General features: G+C 35.7%; 1 protein-coding gene across 9 annotated transcripts in view; it reads right to left on the bottom strand.

Annotated features, from left to right (window-relative positions):
* The window catches only part of DENND4C (DENN domain containing 4C), a 113,512-nt gene that overhangs the window by 23,208 nt on the left and 70,271 nt on the right, over positions 1–20,033 (bottom strand). For 6 of the 9 annotated variants that reach the window (XR_011497378.1, XM_044757031.2, XM_044757034.2 and 3 more), the window contains 10 exons: positions 19,212–19,357; positions 17,597–17,632; positions 17,381–17,511; positions 15,342–15,474; positions 12,867–13,073; positions 7,872–8,000; positions 7,537–7,681; positions 7,120–7,266; positions 2,565–2,687; positions 1,282–1,428 (listed from right to left, as the gene is read on the bottom strand). Coding sequence is in view for 8 of the 9 variants with exons in the window: in XM_044757031.2 (XP_044612966.2) it covers positions 1,282–1,428; positions 2,565–2,687; positions 7,120–7,266; positions 7,537–7,681; positions 7,872–8,000; positions 12,867–13,073; positions 15,342–15,474; positions 17,381–17,511; positions 17,597–17,632; positions 19,212–19,357 (1,344 nt within the window). In the remaining variant the exon portion in view is untranslated. The remainder of the gene's footprint in view (positions 1–1,281; positions 1,429–2,564; positions 2,688–7,119; positions 7,267–7,536; positions 7,682–7,871; positions 8,001–12,866; positions 13,074–15,341; positions 15,475–17,380; positions 17,512–17,596; positions 17,633–19,211; positions 19,358–20,033) is intronic. The other 3 variants (XM_044757032.2, XM_070495705.1, XM_070495704.1) reach the window with 1 other exon arrangement.

The raw sequence follows: 20,033 nt of genomic DNA, 5'->3' as shown, positions 1-20,033 counted from the left end.
AATAAAATCTTAAAAAAAAAAAAAAAGATGTAACAGATGAAATAAGATGAGTAAAAAGAGAAGGAAACACAGCAGTCCTCAGACCCTGTCTATTTCAGTATTCTGAGAAAATTCTAAACCTTTGATGAAGAAAACTCTGCCCTTTTTCTATTCCTGCCATCAACAGGTTGGGAAAATGGGATACAGACCATATATATCAATTATTTTTTCAAAAAATCTTTAGCTCCACCTTTCAAGCACTAATTACCCAACAAAAATAAAGTGAACTTGGTATCACAGTAAATAAATCAAAGAAGACTTTAGGAATAAGGAGTATTTATTTCTACATTGATTTAAGAAATTGAGCAAATTAATTTCTATAAAGTCATACAATAGATACACTTACAGACAAGACAGTAGACTGTAGAGAAGTCAAGTGTAGCTACTACTGATGAAAGGCAAAGGACACAGGCCAATTTCATTGTCCTCTAAAATCACATACTTAGGGTATATGCCTTAAGGGTACTTGGGAGGCCTACAACATAACTGATAGCAGTAATCTCAAATTCAAAGGAGTCACATGCAACAGTTATTCATTACAAATACTTAATCACAAATACGAAGTGGCTCAGGGTGCCTATAATAACCGGGACAAAATTAAAGACCCACTGGTCTTTCTGTAGAGAGTAAGTGATGGGAATCTTTTTCTTCCATTTCCCATCAGTGATGGAAACTCTGTTGCCACACATATGCCCTCTGGAATTCAATCACATCACTGCCTCTCTGTCCTTTTTTTTTTCTTTTTGTGAGGAAGATTGTCACTGAGCTAACATCTGTGCCAATCATCCTCCATTTTATGTGGGATGCTGTCACAGCATGGCGTGATGAGCAGTGCTAGGTCCATGCCCAGGATCTGAACCTGCAAACCCCGGGCCACTGAAGCAGAGTGTGTGAACTTAAGCACTACTCTACCAGGCTGACCCATCTCTGTTCTTGAAGAGTATAGGAGGCCCTACAGTCTTCTCTCATTATCTACCATGAGAAAGAGGGACCAAACTGAGAGCAGGCACTGCAACAAGAAAGATATTCCAAATAACACACACGCTAAATACTCCTTTCAAAAGTTAAATATCTTTAACAACTATTTTACACCTTCTTCTTTAGCCCATTTGTAGGATTCAAACTTACTTCTGGCTCTTTAGCATGCTCATTATAACTAAGTTAATTTAACGTCATTAAAGGCACAAGTATATCTGTCGAAGTATATTTTAAATATTTAATAAGAAATATGTACAGACTCACCAGTGCTACTCTTCCTGCCGCTGATGTCAAACACACCAGAAGGAGCTTTCACGATACTGCTGCCCCAGGCAGGAGGCTCAGTAGGGCTCTGTGGCTCGGCACGAGGCTGTGAATGCTTTGCCACAACAGCAGAGACATCACACACCTCTGGGAAAAAAACATTTGGATGTTAGCATTCCTAGTTTTGCCAAAATTGAACAGAAACCATATATTGATTTTTACGTATTTTTTTCCCCCAAGCGAGGGTGAATGCATGACTATTTTATGACTGATTTATTGTGTTTGATTTACTTTATGCCATAAATGCTGCCAGTATTGACTGGAATAACTGCTTTATTTTAGCATTCAGTAATCCTCACTTGGGCGTTCTTGAGTGAATACATGAACGCCTTGACTTTTTTTTGTTTTTAACAATTGGCCCCTGAGCTAACAATTCTTGCCAATCTTTTTTCTTTTTTTTCTGCTTTTTCTCCCGAAATCCCACCAGTACATAGTTGTATATTTTAGTTGTGGGTCCTTCTAGTTGTGGCATGTGGGACGCCGCCTCAGCATGGCCTGACGAGAGTTGACATGTCCGCGCCTAGGATCCGAACCAGCGAAACCCTGGGCTGCTGAAGCGGAGAGTGCCAACTTAACCACTCGGCCACGGGGCTGGCCCCAAGGGCTTGGCTTTTAGTTACATTCCTCATCACCTGTCAAACAGGAGCAGGGCTTGCTTCTGCATAACTCTGGAGCATAAAATAAACGGCATTATTGAAGGAAGTGTACTTTTGTGTAAGAGGATGGGAAGAACATCTTATTACCAGAAAACCAAAATATTCTTCCATATTTCCATAAAGTGACTACTACAAATCATTTCTACCTCAATGAGCCCCATAAAAAAAACCAAGAAAACCACAGACTATATTTAACCTACCAATGAAAACTATCCACTTAGATTATTTGAAGGACTTCTAGCGAAAGAGCATTTTAAAATAAGAGGGGCACTGGAGTACAAGTTTGACGAATCAAAGTTTAGTCCTGGTTCTGTCACAAAGTAGCTATGTAACTTTGGCTCAATGGGTCACTGTTTCCTACAAAATTGAGGGTTGACCTAAAGAGTTTCTAAAGGGCTCTTAAATTCTAAAATTCAGAAACTACCAAAGCATATCATTTATAATAGTACATAGTATCTTACAAGCCCAGACCTTACATTTCTGGAAATTAACACCAAAATTATCAAAAAGACTTTTAATTAATATAGGTATTTTTTGAAGTAAAGCTAGTAAATATCGGTACTTAACCTTCTGTTTGCACTTTTGTTTTAGTTATCAATTCTCTTGCTATTTGTTCTTCAGGCACATGAATTTCTGCATCATTCTTTATAAGTTCATCCTTAGACCCATAGCCTTGGTCAGACTGACCACCTGTTAAAAAGAATGCAGGCTCACATATAAATGTTTTCATATACTTACAGTCCAGCTATAAAATGTCAAAAGAAAATTCCACTGAGCTACACAATTAAACTGAGAGAAAAAGAAGACAAGAAAGCTCACAAAGCACATAGAACATTTTAAAACAATGATAAGAAGCAAAGAACAGCAGAAACAGGAACATCCATTACATATTTGGAAGCACTGAACCTTAATTTCCTCATCTATAAATTAATAGATTTGGACAACATGTTCTGAAAATTTTCCTTTGGAGTGTGTCTATAGAAGGTTACCTTTTATATAAGAAAGAGGAAATAAAACAAACATTTATCTGCTTACTTTTTCAAAAAGAAATGTAGAAATAATAAGCCAGAAAACAATATAACTGGTTACCCACAAGGGGAGGGGGGAAGTAGGATGGAAGGGATAGAGAGGAAACTTCTCTGAATGTGGCTTATTGTATTGTTTTTATTTTTGAAAATGTATTAACTTCTACGTATTCAAAAAAATTAAATCAACAAAACTGGAGACGGGGGGGTAACGCAAACAGAAACAAAGGAAACCAACTGTACTTCACAGGAATAACAGAACCACCCTGAAAGGACGGGGGGAGGACTAATCCAAGTCACTTTTGAAGACATTATTTTGAATATATATCCTAAGCCTGGGCAGGTAACAGTCAAATCCTGGACTTCTTAGGAGGCTTGTTTCTCACAGGGGAATGGGTGCAGCAATTCTGAAATGATTTTATGTGTAGGACTGAGCAAATGAGTAAATGTGATGATGTTGTTGGGAGCCAAGATTCTTACTACGGAAGAACAGAGATTTATAAAAGAAAATGGAATGAGAGAAGGCAAGGAAAAACCTGTGGGGTTGATTTGGAATTGGACGTATTTCTGAAATATATATACATATGTTCTAGCTCTGCTGAAAAAGTTTAGAAGCAGTAATGCCCTAGTACTGGTAAGCACACCTAAAAGCCAGATCTTGGTTTCTAAAATCTATTGCCTACTAAAAGGAACTTGGGATCCTTGAAGAAATGGCTGATTCCTGAACTCAGGCAGGGAAGGTACAAGAATGAACCAGGAACATTTTGTTGTGCAAGAAAGGAAGTGCTCAAAAACATGATGGGGGCATGTCTAAAGGCCATATGATAGAATACCATCTTATAAATGTGGAAGGAAGATAGAGCTGGCAAAATCCCCACTTTATGACCATCATAGTAAAGATTGGTTCAGACAAGAATCATCAATGGATGCTAAGTTTAAAAGGGAAAGTGTGATGAGAGAGAGGAGATTATTGCATAGTCTCAGAGTGTCTCTTCACAGATAGCTTATTATCTGTCTGCAAGGGGGATAATAGTAACTAAGAGAAAGCAAACACTGAGACCAGGTGATAAAAATTAACATCACCAATGCGGGGCAGACAGACATTGTTTGCCTCTGGGATGTGATAATCTGAAAAGGATACATCATCACTTTCGTAGCAGAGCCATATGTGCATAACCTAATCTAACCACAAGGAAACATCAGACAAACTCAAACTGAAGAGCATTCTACAAAATAACTGGACTGAATTCTTCAAGAAGGTCAAAGTCATGAAAGACAAAGGGTGAGGAACTGTGCCAGGTTAAAGGAGACCAAAGAGAGGGAGTTAAAGTACCACAAATTGACAAAATTGGAATACAGACTACAGACTAGTATAGTCTACTATAAAGACTAAGACTACTACAGATTAAAGTAGCCTATCAACATTTCCCTGAATTTGGTAACTATACTATGGTTAGATAAGAGAAAATACCACTGAAGTATTAAGAGGTAAAAGGGTAAGATGTATGCAACCTGTTCCTACATGATTTTGAAAAATGTGTGTATGTGCATAGAAAGAGAATGATACAGCAGATGTGGCACACAGAGACTAAAGCAGATAAAAGTCATTCCAGATTCTCTACTATTCTTGCAACAGTTCTGTATGTTTGAAACTATTTCAAAATAAAGTTTTTTAAAAGTCTATTTTAGCTTTAAAGTTTTATCATTTAAAGCCAAAACTAAGACCAGTTACAAGAGAATCATTATAAAGGATGTCAATGAAAAACACATAAAACAAAAAATATAGTGCCTTCCACTCTCTACCACTTGTTACACTGCCAGTCAAACTTCGGGTGTGCCATATAACAAAAGAGATAAGCTTCTTTTTTTTTTTTTGCTGAGGAAGATTCACCCTAAACTAATGTCTGTTGCCAATCTTCCTTTTTGTTTAAGGAAGATGTGCCCTGGGCTAACATCCGTGCCAGCCTTCCCCTATTTTGCATGTGAGTCGCCACCACAGCATGGCTGTTGACAAGTGGTGCAGGTCCACACCTGGGAACCAAACCCAGGCCACCAAAGCAGAGTGCACTGAACTTAAAACACTAGGCCACAGGGCCAGCCCCAGAGCTAAACTTCTTTAAATACTGCTATTTAGAATTAATAACTTCAGTCACTTTTTTATTGGACCCCTCAGAAAGTCTGGTAAAGCATCTGGCACCATGAAATGAACACTAGACTGGGAACTGAGTAAACTGATTAAATCCAGATCTGTCTCCCAACAAGCTAAGTGACTCAGTATCAGGAACTAGCTGGAAAGACTCTACAAGATAATCCCTAATGAAAGGAGTAATTTAAGTATCTGGGCTGGAAGTCTTCAAAAGTATCAAATGACATCACCAGAAACTCTACAGAGACACAACAGTCACTATAAATTCAGTATCGGGGCTTCAGCCATTTGAAATGCTGCTAAAAAGAAATACATGGAAGAGGGATGTGAAATTTCTTCTCCAAGTACTGGAATCTTTATACCAATTACCCAGGATTATAAGGAGATCATTTTTTTCCATTAAAGGATACAAGTGTAAAAATCTAGAGGAATAAAGAGAATGCTTATCTATTATTTTTTATTACTATTATTATTCCTGTTGAAATGGTGTCATACCACAAAATTATTTTCTTGGTTTTTCATAAATGAAATCCATTTCATCTATAAGTATTAGGAAAAAATACAGGAGGAAATAAAACAAGGTGGCTTTAAAATGAAAGTCTCATAAAAATTCCTATTTATTTGAAGAAAGTTAATTTACAAACAGGATTATAACTTACAGCCTTATCTTGACTTTCAATGATTTATACATACTTCCGTAATTATGGGGGTAGTTTTTAGCACAAGAATTCAGCAGATCAGTTTTAGCAAGCAAAAACCACCTCAACAGCTAGAATACTGAAAACTTTAATGCTCATAAAACTATTTAAAACAGTGATGCTACAAATCAACCTCAAAATAAGAATTATAGCAAGGCATAGTATATTCCAAATAAGATAACAAATATGCTTTGCAAATTGATCATAAAACGTTAGTTGGATACTTTCAATAGTGCATATATGATTACACTTATCTGAAAGAGAAAAAGCCAAGAAAACTAAAATTGTTCTCCACTTGTAACAATACTTAACATACAACAAAAGGTCTCTCCCCCACCCTTGCATGTCAGCAAAATTTAACCTAATAAATGAGAAATTACCTGAAGTGGTTAACATTCAAAGGTAGAATTAATGCACACGTGTATCCATAGCTTCATGTCATACAAGTCTGTCTGCACCCCACACCATGACAGCCAAGGACAAATGCAGCACCAAGAAACAGCACAGAGCAAAAAGCAGAGCAACAAAGAGCAGAGAAAAGGAAACTTCAGTCATTGAGACAAGTTCATCAGATGAAGCACAGGAATTAGACTCAGAATTCTTTTTAAAGAAAAGCTTGAGATATTAACAACACAACAACAACAAAAAAGAAAAACAACACAAGAAGAAGGATGTGCAACACACATATATCTGCTCAAGGTGCTACTTTAACTACACTTATTTCTAATTTCAGAGGCCAGAGGTTATGTCTGTAGCTTTGTATGTCAAAGTAGCTTCAGTAGTTTCTCAGATTTCAGAAAGCGTCATTTAAAGCAATAACTATGCAGAGAGAATACTTTTTCTCATGGTGTGTGAATTCTTTTCCTCTTTCTTTAACGTTCATAATCTCAAATCTTTAATAAATATTTTCCACTTGATGAAAAAAGATTTGCAAGTTGTGCCACAAATATTCAAGTTCCTCAGCTCACATTCCTAACAACTATATGATATACTTTCACAAATTAATGACGAACAAATACAAAGAAGCACCATGCTAGAGCCTTCTGCACAGCAATTCAAAGTTAACTTCATACTCTAAGGAACACAGAGAAGTGATCTGCAATCAGAGGTGTAATTTCTTCCCTTATTCATACATAGTATTTTGAAAGTACTCATAGAGCACAAACGTGAGAAAGGAGGGTAGAAGTTTTTTTAAAGAGGAAAAACTTAACATGAGAGTAAGTGAAGGGTTAGTAAAATCCAGATTTTACTACCTGTGCTAGAGTGATTATCAATGGAATCAAGCCTGATTAAATCTCTGACGAAGACTGTGTGCTCCCCATTGTTAGCATCATTAGAACTATCCACGCTACCGTGGCTCACCGTGTCCCCATCACTTCCACCTGTGGCACTCTGAGGAGCTAAAGATAAGGACAACAGCAGTTCAATAACATGCGCATCGATATCTCTGAAACTAAACATGAATAACCTACAGTTCATTTAAAGTAACAGAACCCCTTCTAAATTTGTGGAGGGGAAACTAAATTTGGACTAAGGTAGTTTCTGTGTTTAGTTGTATATGAAAATATCAGCCAGAATTACTTTAAGTTTCTACTTCATCTAATTAAAAATTCACAGCCTATAAAGCTTATGGTTCAGCAAGAAAGCATCTTTCCAATCACATATATTACCTGATATTGAGGATACCTGTGACTTTTGCACGGTCTTTTTAAGCGGCTGCCTAAATTGTGCCAAGCCACGTACCACATTCCGTACCTTCGTCCATAAGAAGATACCACTGCGGGTACTGCTAGGCCATGGGCTCTCCAAAACTACCTAAAGACAAAATAGTGGTAAAAATAATGGTTATTAGGAATATTTGCTCTTTTAAAAAATACATAAATATATAATACATAAAGAATTATACCCTAGAACCTCCAAAAGAAGTTTCATGAATAATAAAAGGTATAAAAAATTATCAATCTCAATAAAGCAGCATATATTGCTTAATGTCAATCCTACTTACCTTATTATAATAACCATAAGTAATAGCATTTGGCTTTATCTTAGCAGTTTTCATTTCAAATAAAACTCTCACTGCTAAAACAGGATGACCCCAAAGTCCACAGAGCTGCATTACTACTCGATAGCACACCTAACAAAAAACAACATCCAAACATCAGTAGTTAGTCCATCTTGACTTGCAGAGATTTTTAAATGCCTTTATTCTTCTTCTCAAAGTTATTAAGCACTATTTTCTCCTTTGTTCTGATTTGAGAATCTCGTATATTATTTTAAAATCTATATATTAATGGAAGTACCAGCATTATTAACTATTTCACATAAGACCTATGTGCACGTGTGCCATTTATTTCAGTAACTAAGTTTACACAAAGAGAATGACTACTATTCTCCATAATTTGAGAAGGAATTCATTTTTTAAATCACAGATGATTAAAATAGCTTTCTCCCAAATCATGTTCTATATTCTATGCCAAAGGAATTCAAGATGGCACCTCCAGGATGCCTGTATAACAAAAAGGGTTCTGTAGACCCACATCTTAGAAAAGTATGAGAAGAAAGTTAAAATCACTGTACTATTATTAGCAAAGACTTTTCTGAGAACACGTGTTTACCAAGGAGAGCTAGATTTGATCAGAAGAGGACTCCTAAATTGGGAACTCCTAAAAGTTAGAATCTCACACATAGAAGACAATGGTAGAAACCATGAAGAATGATGAAACAGGAATCCCGAGGATCCCTGGCAAAGAGGTGAGCCAGTTTACAAGAACAGTGACAGGGAAGCCACAGACTACTACAGCTTAATCTGAAAATAAGGAAATAGACATATAGAAGATACTCTTCTTGGGGCTTGTAAAATGTGCTCTGCTTATGACAGAGTTGGTGAACAATACAGTGAGCATCATGAAGCCAAGCTGCTCTCTCTACTAAAGGGGAAAGTAAAAAGATTTGAGAAAGGATATCTTATTCAAGAGAACAGAAGAAATGAAATAGGAAAAGAGATCTGCAGAGGCAGAGGATCATGAGGAGGAGTACTAGGAAGCTAGAAGTGGAGAATAGAGTTTAGGAGCAGGAGGAGGTTGGAAACTGTTAGAGCAACTCTCTAAGGGACTAGGTTAAGGAAGTGTTAGGAAACGACATGAATCAGGAACAATTAAAGGAACTAGTAAGATATATGAAGTGAAGAAGAAGCACTGGTACAAGAGGGTTCTTCAAATAGCTAAAGAGTTGTCATACAAATGAGGGAGTAAACAGTTTGAGCAATTCCAAAAAAGCCACAGGGAGGTGGAACTGAGCTCAACATAAGACACACACACTTTCTAACAATTAGAACCAATTCAAACATAGGCAAGATCCCATATGTTACAGACCTTCTACAGAGCATCTCAGCTTTAGGTTGAAGTTGTACTAAAATATCTTTTTTCTTTTTTTTAAAGGATTGGCACCTGGGCTAACAACTGTTGCCGATCTTTTTTTTTTTTCCCTGCTTTATCTCCCCAACTCCCCCCTCCTGTACACAGTTGTATATCTTAGTTGCAGGTCCTTCTAGTTGTGGGATTTGGGATGTCGCCTCAATGTGGCCTGACAAGCGATGCCACGTCCGCACCCAGGATCCGAACCCTGGGCAGCCGCAGCAGAGCAAGCGAACTTAACCACTCGGCCACGGGGCCGGCCCCATACTAAAATATCTTAAAGTCCTATTCAACTCTAAGATTCTGTGAGCCATGAAAAACAAATTCCTTTCTATGTCAAATTGGGATTAATCTGAAGGTTCTAAAACCATTCTAGACAATGAATTTATTCAGAAGTCTGCAAAGTGTTCCAATCTTTCAGGTTTACCCGTATAAGAGCTAGGGACCCAAATAAAGAAACAGTAATAATGCCAGGGATGTAATTTTTCAATTGCAGTATTCTGTTGCCTACAACATAATATCTTTTGGATGTCTGTGGTAGATAAAAGATGGCCACAAACTCTTTCCTCCTCCTCCCATTGAGAGGTCTATGTCTCTCCCCTTGACCTGAAGGGGAGGGGGTTCTGAGACTGCATGACCAATAGAATTTAGTTGAGGTGACACTGTACCAGTTTCTTGGCTTAAGACTTAAGAAACTGCCAGTTTCCACTTCCTCACTCTTGAAACAAATGCTCTTAGAGCTCTAAGCTATCATGGAAAAAGCCCAAGTACCACATGGAGAGGTCCTGAGACTACATGGAGGGAGAGGGGCCCACCTGAGCCCAGCCCTCCAGTCACCCATGCCAAGGTACCTGGCTGGTATTTGAGTTAAGCAGTCTTGGACCCTCCAGACCAGACCAGCCAGCAACTGATTATATCCAAGAGATTCCAGTTAATGCAAAGTGAAGTGGAAAAATCCTTCCTGTATTCTCAGCAAATCAATAATAAGATCTAATAAAATGGTTATTTTAAGCCACATAAGTTCTGAGGTGGTTCGTTCCTCAGCAATATATAACAATATCTGTATGAAGGCACTGATGAGACAATGTTGGAATAAGCATGACACAAATATTTCATGTTCATTAAAAACTCAGTAAACAGTAAAATGCAAAATGCAATACACATTTTAACTTTAACTTAGCCTATGTGGCATATGCTACTTCTGGGTCTTCTAAAAGTTTTATTTTAAAATCTAGGTTATTACAACTTTTACAAACATAACATGTAGAACACAAAGCTGTCAAATGAAAACATTAAGCATATGAATGAGACAGTGGGTTCTAATGGAATGTGGACCTAAAAATTAAAACCACTTACTTGCTGGGTGGCCTTACGTGTGTGTCATTTCATCTAAGTTTCAAATTTCTTTCTTTGTAAAATGTAGCTAATATATAAATTGCCCCACAGAGTTGCTGGGAATACCGAAGGAAATAATGTACATGAAAATACTGTGAAAACTTTAATGTGTTCTTCTATGTGTAATCATTAAACAGATAAAATTCATCAAATACACCTAGCAAATATACGTTCTTAAGTTTTACAATAAACAAACATTTCTTCCAGTTGTAGAGATGTAATTATTTCAGGAGACTACAGATCTGTCAATCTAACTTGTTAGAAGTAGGAATACAACAAATTAACTTCCAAATTTTAAACTTCCTATCATGGTGTTTATTGGAAAATAGTCTGAAAAAGTTTTTTAGCTTACTAGTCATAATTGCTGCATGTCAGAAAACAAGAGAATGTAATTATTTGTACCAGAGACTACCACAGAACGTTAATGCCTGTAGAGGAACAAACTTTTCAGGTAATTTGTGATATGTCCTATGAACTTATAACTTATCAAAGAAAATTAAGGATTGTGCTTTGAATTTAGAGTACAGTAACATAATATTTGCTCTCTCATACAGCATACTTTAAAACACTTTTAAAATGTTCTATGCTTTTCACAAAGTTAAAACACATTAGATATAAAAACTAACTCTATCCGAACAAATTTTTTCAAACACGAAAATGTATGAGGTACAAAAAACTGATTCTCATCAAGTACTTTTAATTTCCAAAGTTTTATAAACATAGATGAGAGAAAATATTATCAAATATGACAACTGACATTTTAGTACTTGTTTTTTAAGTTTATCTTCTTATTTTAAAAGCTTTTAAAACATACAGATAACACTTAGAGAAAAATAAGTTTTAGTGTGCCCACAAGCATTATCAAATCTTAACATGGTACATGCTGTATTAATTTTAGATCTTTTTTATTTCAAAAAAGAAAAAAATTAGTTACAGCTGAAGCCTATAATGTGCCCCTCTTCAGTCCTATTTCTCTTCTATCCTTGTGCTCTCTCCTTCCCCCAGACATCCATTACTCTGAATTTTTAATTCAACTTCACTTTAAATTTTAATCTGATTCTAGATATCATTTACAGTTATTTTAACACCAAAAATAATTTTTGAAGGGAAAAATAGTAAAGAGAAAGGCTAAATAAGTGACTCAGTTTCTTCGACCATTAACTGGATGTTTTCACCACCTATCTCTTAGGATGGTTCTGAGGCTTAAGAGAGAACACATGTAAAACCCTGAGCACATTATTCACTCAGTGCTCGCTCTGAGCAGGTAATATTCGAGGCACGTAATGTACAAGAACTGATTTAACCCTCAGATTAACCATATGAAGAAGGTACTAACTATGATTATCTACATCACTGGAGTAATTTTGTCCTCCAGGGGACATTCAGCAACATCTGCAGACACTGTCGACTGCTATGGGGGGTGAGGTGGATGGCTACTGGCATATAGTCGGTAGATGCCAGGGGTGCCACTAAATATTCCACAATGTGAGGACAGGCCCCCAAAATAAATAATTATGGGGCCAAAACGTCCACAGTGCCAAGGTTGAGAAACTCAGATCTACATTTTCTTATGTGTAATCTGAAACACAGATAGGTTATACAACTCACCCTAGGATACAGGTCCTAAGTGGAGAGCCACTTACTAAAAGCCATTCTCTACTTGCTTCCTAACAAAGCTGTATTAAAAATAAAATGAAGGAGGGGCTGGCCCCGTGGCCGAGTGGTTAAGTTCGCGCGCTCCGCTGCAGGCGGCCCAGTGTTTCGTCGGTTCGAATCCTGGGCGCGGACATGGCACTGCTCGTCAGACCACGCTGAGGCAGCGTCCCACATGCCACAACTAGAGGAACCCACAACGAAGAATACACAACTATGTACTGGGGGGCTTTGGGGAGAAAAAGGAAAAAATAAAATCTTAAAAAAAAAAAATAAATAAAATGAAGGAAATACTATTTTCTATTTATGAAGGGCAAACAATCTGGTCTAAGTAAGGAAGTCTCTGCTTCATTCCAAAGCAGTAACTTTTAAATAATATGCTTAAAAATAAACAATAAGTACTACCTCTATGAAACAAGGAATAGATTTACCTTTCCCGCTTAATGAAAATACGTGAGGACACTTTAAACCACTGAGACCTAGATTTTATCAAAAATAAAACATATCTTTGTAACAATAACTCAATTTGTTATACTTGCCTCATCCAGTGGATCCACATCTGTTTTCCGCATCTTAATAAGGACATCATATGCCTGCTGAAGTGCTCTGACCTTAGGATGAGAAACTCTAACATAGGCTGGGAGACAAATAAACCATAAACTGTAACAATGACTGAAGAGACACTTGGCCCATTGTGGTGGATTTGTATAACATCTCTTTGCCAACTTATGAGCTGTTTTTATCTCCTAGAAAGAGAATATAAAACATTATGGTATTTACTAAAATTCTTTGGGGTGGGGGAAAAGTGAGAAGGAAAAAGGAGAGAAAAATTTAACATAAAATTTGACCCTAAAATCAAGCATTTCATAGTGTTACTTTTGTGAGTGGCTTCTTAGTGCCACATGGTTTCTTTAACATTCATCTATAGAAGTACTTTAAACTGTAACTATCTTTTGGCAAGCATGCATCTCCTAATAGACTAAAAATACCTTAAAAGCAGAGATCACTGATATTTTTATAATATAATAGTTAGGCATCCTTTATATAGAAGGCACTCATATTTCACGATCAAAGGGATTAAACCATTTAGAGTTAAATGTCATTCTTGAAAAGTGATAGTCTCTCACTCTTCTTCCTGCTAAGAAGTTTAAGATGCCCTAGGCTATTTCCTCCCAAGATTTCTACTCTACCCTCCCTCACCATGGTCTGTGTTAATTCCTTCACTGACTAATTACTTATTAGGACCCATTCTTTTGCAGGAAAATAGTCTGAGAAAGATCATAGACCTTTCTACCTAACAGTTTGACAGTCTTGTTTTCTACCTTTGGTTTTCATGCTGATTTAGGTAGAAGAGAGAACAAGGTAGCAAAATCACCTGCTGAGCTTTATCAAACCACATACTACCAGAAACTATAGAGCCTTCCAGACATGCCACACTACCATCATGTGCCTTGCACTAAAGACCCCTCTGCTGGGATGTGTTCTAAATAAAAGTATCCTGGCGTGTTAATTTTTCTTATGAACTCTATTTCCATGAGACTTGAAGAAATATTTGAAAATGCAGCCCCGTATTTGCTAAGATCTGAAGGTCCTTTTCTTTTCCAACTAGCCTAGAAAAAAAATTCCGGTGAAAATGAGATTTAAAGACTTAGCAAAATTCTCCCATTTTAAAAACTTCCCTTTATTAAGTTGATAACAGTAAAAAGAATATTTTCCCTTCTGACAATATTGAGAGAAATATGTACTTATAAAATTAAGGGACACCTCAGCTTACCTTGAGGATTTGGAGGAAATGTAAATGAATTGGTAAAACCTGAACTAAGAATTTCATTCTGAAATTTTCCATGTTTTGTAGACTCTAAAAATATCAGTATATGTTTAAAGGATATTTAATTTTAACTCACACCTAACCATAGCTTAACTCTTTATACCTAAATCAGGTATGGTATTAAAGCATGATGTCTAGGTTGCCCTAAGTTAACTCCCTTTAGAATGCAATATTTGCTATAAAGTATATTTACATTAACCATGAGGGAAATGCAAGTTAAAATCACAATGAGATACGACTTCATACCCCTTAGGATGGCTATAATCAAAAAAACAAATAATAACAAGAATTGACAAGCATGTGGTGAAACCAGGACCCTCACACACTGCTGGTGGGAATGCAAAATGGTGCAGCCACTTTGGAAAACATTTTGATAGTTCCTCAAAAGGTTAAACACAGAGTTACCATACGACACATCAATTCTACTTCTAGGTATATACCCAAGAGAAGTGAAAACATACATCCACACAAATACTTGTACACAAATGTTCATAGCAACACTAAGCATAATAGCCAAAAAGTAGGAACCAGCTATATATCCATGAATGGATAAATAAAAAGTGCTATATATCCATACAAGGGAATATTATTCAGCATTAAAAATAAATGAAGCACTGATACTTGCTGCCACATGGATGAACTTTAAAAACATTAAGCTTCTTTCACAAGCGAAAGAAGCCAGTTACAAAAGGTGACATGTTGTACAAATCCATTTATATGAAATGCCCAGAAAAGGCGAAACTATAGAGAAAGAAAGTAGATTAGTGGCTGCCGAGGGCTGTGGGGGATGGAGGAAGTTGGGGTTAACAGCTAAGGAGTGTGGGCTTCATTTCTGGGGTGACGAAAATGTTGTAAAATTGACTGTGGTAGGGGTTGCACACCCTATGAATATACTAAAAAATATCGAGTATACTTTAAATGGCTGAATTGCAGGGTATGTGAATTACATCTCAATCAAATTGTCTTTAAAAAAATATATTTGGTTCCCAACGATTCTCTTAAAGCATTCAAAAACTTCAGCCTCAATACTATAACTAGGGTTGTAAGAAATCTAGTTTAATTCATTAACAACCATAGCGGGCTATCAAACGGTTGCTGTGGGTGATAATTCTAAACTATGAGCTGCATATCACATATACATATTTTACATTTTAAATTAACATGTATTATATAAAGAATATCTGACCTGTTTAGTTCTCTTAGCCATGAGAGCCGGACTCTTTGCAATGCTATTCCCAGTAGGGTGTCTACTAAAACAAAGTTTCAACTCCTGCGGTCTGTCAAAAAGCTTAAGGTCCAGTCTTGGAAAGCATGTGTAACTAAAATAAAAAGCAAAAATAGAACTGCTGATTTAAAATACATTAACTCTTTATATTATTCCAGAATTTAGGTGAATATTTCTAAACCTCAAATGGTACCCAATACTATTCCCCAAAATCTTTATACATAAAAAAATTTTCTTTCAAATATCTATGATATAGTTATAAGACACATAGACTACCTACATGGAAACTGCCTCCTCCCCACTCTATTTATTTTCAACCAATCCCTGGAATGCAGAAAACCCTGATATCTTACTTGACAGAAGAATTAATAATTCTTTCAATAGAACCCATCGTGTCCAATGATAATTTATATTAAAAAATAACAGTATACTTTGTAATTGTTTTTCTTCATAGAAGTATCTTGTATTGGCATTTAAAAGAAAAAATCTATAATATTTTTATTTTAGGGATATACCATAATTTAACCAATTCTTTATTGTTGGACATTTTTAGGTTATTTCTGAATTTTGGCAATTAAATATATTTGTACATATATCTTTGTGAATACTTTTACTTAATTTCTTAGGATAATGCCCAATTACAGAGTTTGCTATGGTCAATGTTTATCAAGAGAAGCAACATTATTATAATCACTATCAAATAATTTCCAGAAAGGTTATACTTATACTCACTGTAACTAGTAGCATAGCCTATCCTCAACTTGATAGATTATAAATACTTCTACTCATCATTTTGGTTTGCATTTCTTTGAATATTAGAAAATCTTAATATATTTTCATATTATTGAATATTGGGATTTCCTCTCAGAAATTGCCTACTTATTTCCCTTGGCCAATTTTCTCCTGGGAGATATTGCCTTTCCCTACTTGATTTACCTTGTTTGTCAATACCTGGATTCCAATGTACAGTGACTAAGCCAAAGTAAAAAAGAATTCTATAATTAAAATGCAATCAAAATAGTACTTAATAAAGCCACTCAATCCCAGGTATATACTCTTCATTCTTAAGCAGTCCTGGTGAGATTATATATTAATTCCATATTTTTGGAAGACATTTTATATTCCCTTTGACTCAGAAATTCTTTTAGGAATACAGCCTAATAAAATAACTGTGTATATACACAAAGATACAGATAGCAAAGAACTACAAACAAATCCACAGGAGACAAAACAAATCACAATAAATGCATGCAGTGTGATCATTCAAAATGATATGGCACAAAAATATTTATTGGCATGGAAAAATGTTCAGATTATTACAGGCAAACACAGGTTACAAAGAATGCGTACAAGATGAACTCATATTTGTTTTAAGTATGGTAAATGCAAATTTATGCAAAAAAGAGAAGATATACATACAATTGTTAATAGACATTAAGTATTGGTGTTAAAATTATGTGCTAGTTTTCTTTTGTTGTCTGATTTTCTAAGTTTATTAAACTACGTTTTATCATGATTATAACAATAAAGAGCAACCAAATACACTTTCAAAAATTTCTTAAGATTCCCATCCAAATTCTCCTTTTTAAATTTATTTGAATAAAGAATGTTTCCTGGTCCTCTACTTTTTTTCTCTGATATCTTACCAACACATAAGAATTTCAGTCTTTATACTGACAACAAAACCTCCACAGGAAAGGGAAACCTCACAAAAGTAAATTTTTCTTCTTCAGAAATGAAATTTTAAAGATTAAAATATGGTTAGACGTTTAGGTGAATAGTGACCAATACCTGACTTCCCTTCCAACAAGGCTGTCTCATTCTTAAATCATAATACTTGGTGACATCTCCACAAAATATTCATCTCCATTAGTTCACTGAATAAATTTTGAAAATGATCTTCACAAATTATTAACGTACATATCTACTAATAATTGCAAAAGATCAAAATGAATTATTAAAGCTGTGCCCAAACAGCTCTTGAAAAAAATTCCTGTTACCTGTACTTCGGCGACAGGTCGTTTCCATCATCAGGAGGTGGCTCTGGTGGCATTATGAAGACAGTGTGTTCACTTTTCTGTGAATCATCTAGCTCTATCAATTTGGTATCTTCTGCTAAATCGAAATCAACCTGAAAAGAATTATTTTCTCCAATTAATTTGCATATAAGTAAAATCTAATTCTGAAATTTCAAAACTTAAATTAAAAAAAAATACCTTATCTGTTTTCTCTATGCCTTTATCAGGAAACAGCTTGAAAAGAAGAAAAGAATTCTTAGTGAAAATGGCTACTGTGAACTTAATAGAGATTTTCTTAAGTTCTTATTTTAAAAACTATCCTGTTTTGGTTTTTTTTCTTTTGCTGAGGAAGAGTTGCCCTGAGCTAATATCCATGTCAATCTTCCTCTTTTTTTTTTTTTTTTTTAAGTATGTGGGCTGCTAGCACAGCATGGCCGCCAACAGAACAGCATAGGTCTGTGCCCAGGGACTGACCTCAAGCTGAGGTAGTGGACCATGGTGGACTTAACCACTAAGCCACCGGGGCTGGCCCCAAAACTACTTTTTTTTTTTGAGGAAGATTAGCCCTGAGCTAACATCCACTGCCAACCCTCCCCTTTTTGCTGAGGAAGACTGGCCCTGAGCTAACATCTGTGTCCATCTTCTTCTATTTTATATGTGGGATGTCTGCCACAGCATGGCTGGATAAGCGGTACTCAGGTCTGCACATGGGATCCACACTGGCGAACACTGGGCCACCAAACCAGAGTGCGTGAACTTAACCACTATCCCAACGGGCCTGCCCCAAACTATCCTTTTTTAATACTGGGCAAGACACTTCCCAATATATTTTGGGGGCCCTATACTATTAAATGGCTAAAGTATAATATTTCTCTTCTGACTATTAGGATAGAAAACAATTTATTTTGATTAGTTTTTTCATAAATCCTTCTTCACAAGTAAAAGATGGCCAGTCACAAAAGGAATCTGGCTTCTCAAATCAAAAATTTCATTATTATTAAACCCTTGCATTAGCGATTGATATTACCTAAACTTCCCTCTAACTGGATGATATTGGACTATCAATTTTATAAGTAAACAAAAATCTTGAATAGTTTTAATCACATCCTTTAATAGTTTAGAATGAGAGAAAATTATTCAAGGCTTCTAAAGCATACAAATCATTAGGAGTCCATAAAAATTACAATGTCATAATAAGCTACCTTTTTAGATACAAGTATCAAATTTTATATAATACATAGTTTGCATAAGCAATCAGCCCCAAGATCCACTTATTAAAAATAACTTTATTAAAAACAAGAAAAAATATGTGAGTCATGATTACCAAAAATCAACTTAAACTTCCTTAGGATGGCTGAGCAAAGCTTTAAAAGTTAACATATTACCAAATATCTTCCATTAGGACAAAATAAATCTATTAGCGAAAGTATCTGGAAAGATATTTAAAAAAGAGAACACAGGACTTTCATTGCTCATAAATCTAAACTTTTTTATAATGAAAAAGATAAGATTTTAGTGAAAAAGATAAGATTTAGGAGTTCAATAAAATGTTCTTTGTACTTAATAGTTACAAAACCAAAGTGAGATTCAAAGAGAACAATTAGCTATGTATGATAGAAACTAGATACTGCAAAGGAAGACGATTCTTATATCAAGCCCAGAATCGGACGCTCTTGTGCACGCACACACACACACACCCCCCTATACTGTCTCCCTCAGATCATCGGGGCTAATAATGATGATGATGACAGAGGTAGCCAAACTGTTAAAGCTTTTTCTTAACACTGATATACTGTATAAGACAAATATTTACCTTTTCTATGCAGTCATCAAAAAATGCCAATCCGGTATCTTTATCACTTACAAAACTACATTCTTCAATGAAACGAATAAAAATCTGTGTTTTGGATAAAAGGGTGTAGAATTTTGTATAGGCACGATCTCGACTTTTTAAAAATCCTGAAGAAAACAAAATTACAATTAAATTCAAATTTTAAAGTAGAACTAGATGTTATATTAAACATTAAACTTGTACATATCTGTATCATATTCCCTTGATATACATCACATTTATAGAAGCTTTTAGTAACCATGTTCTAGTAACCATAGCTTCTTCTGCCTGATTCAACCACAAAAACATTTAACTTACACTATTAACCTTTTCAGTGAAATGTGAATCTCTTAGAGTCTCTAGCCCTATAGCTCTCAAGTAGAAATTTCTCTCTGACACTCTGCACATTCTTGAGTGGAGAAGAGCCAATGTCGTTCCTCTGCAATGCCATCATAGTGCCACAATTATTCTTGTATTGTCTGGTAAAAATTTCTGCTCAGTGAAGGTTCAAGCATCTGGCTATTCAATCCTTTCCCCTACTAACTGTAGTCATCTATTGACTTCAGGGATACTCTCTCCATTCACTGAAGACCAGGGCACCTAATTCAAAGTCTTCTCCTCTCCAACTCCTACCACCATTATTCTTCAACACTCACAAGCACAAACCATCCAACCATCCAACACTTTAATGAGTTCTTAATTCCTTAACTTTTAATGACCTATGGTCTATCCCACCTCTATCACTGACTTCTACACATAGTCACAAAGTCCCTGGACTTTTCTTGCTAGTATTCAAGCATTCAA

The sequence above is a fragment of the Equus asinus genome, chromosome 23 (genome assembly GCF_041296235.1).
Source record: "Equus asinus isolate D_3611 breed Donkey chromosome 23, EquAss-T2T_v2, whole genome shotgun sequence".
Taxonomy (NCBI): domain Eukaryota; kingdom Metazoa; phylum Chordata; class Mammalia; order Perissodactyla; family Equidae; genus Equus; species Equus asinus.
The sequence above is the reverse complement of the archived record's forward strand: the minus strand, read 5'-3'. Positions and strand labels throughout refer to the sequence as shown.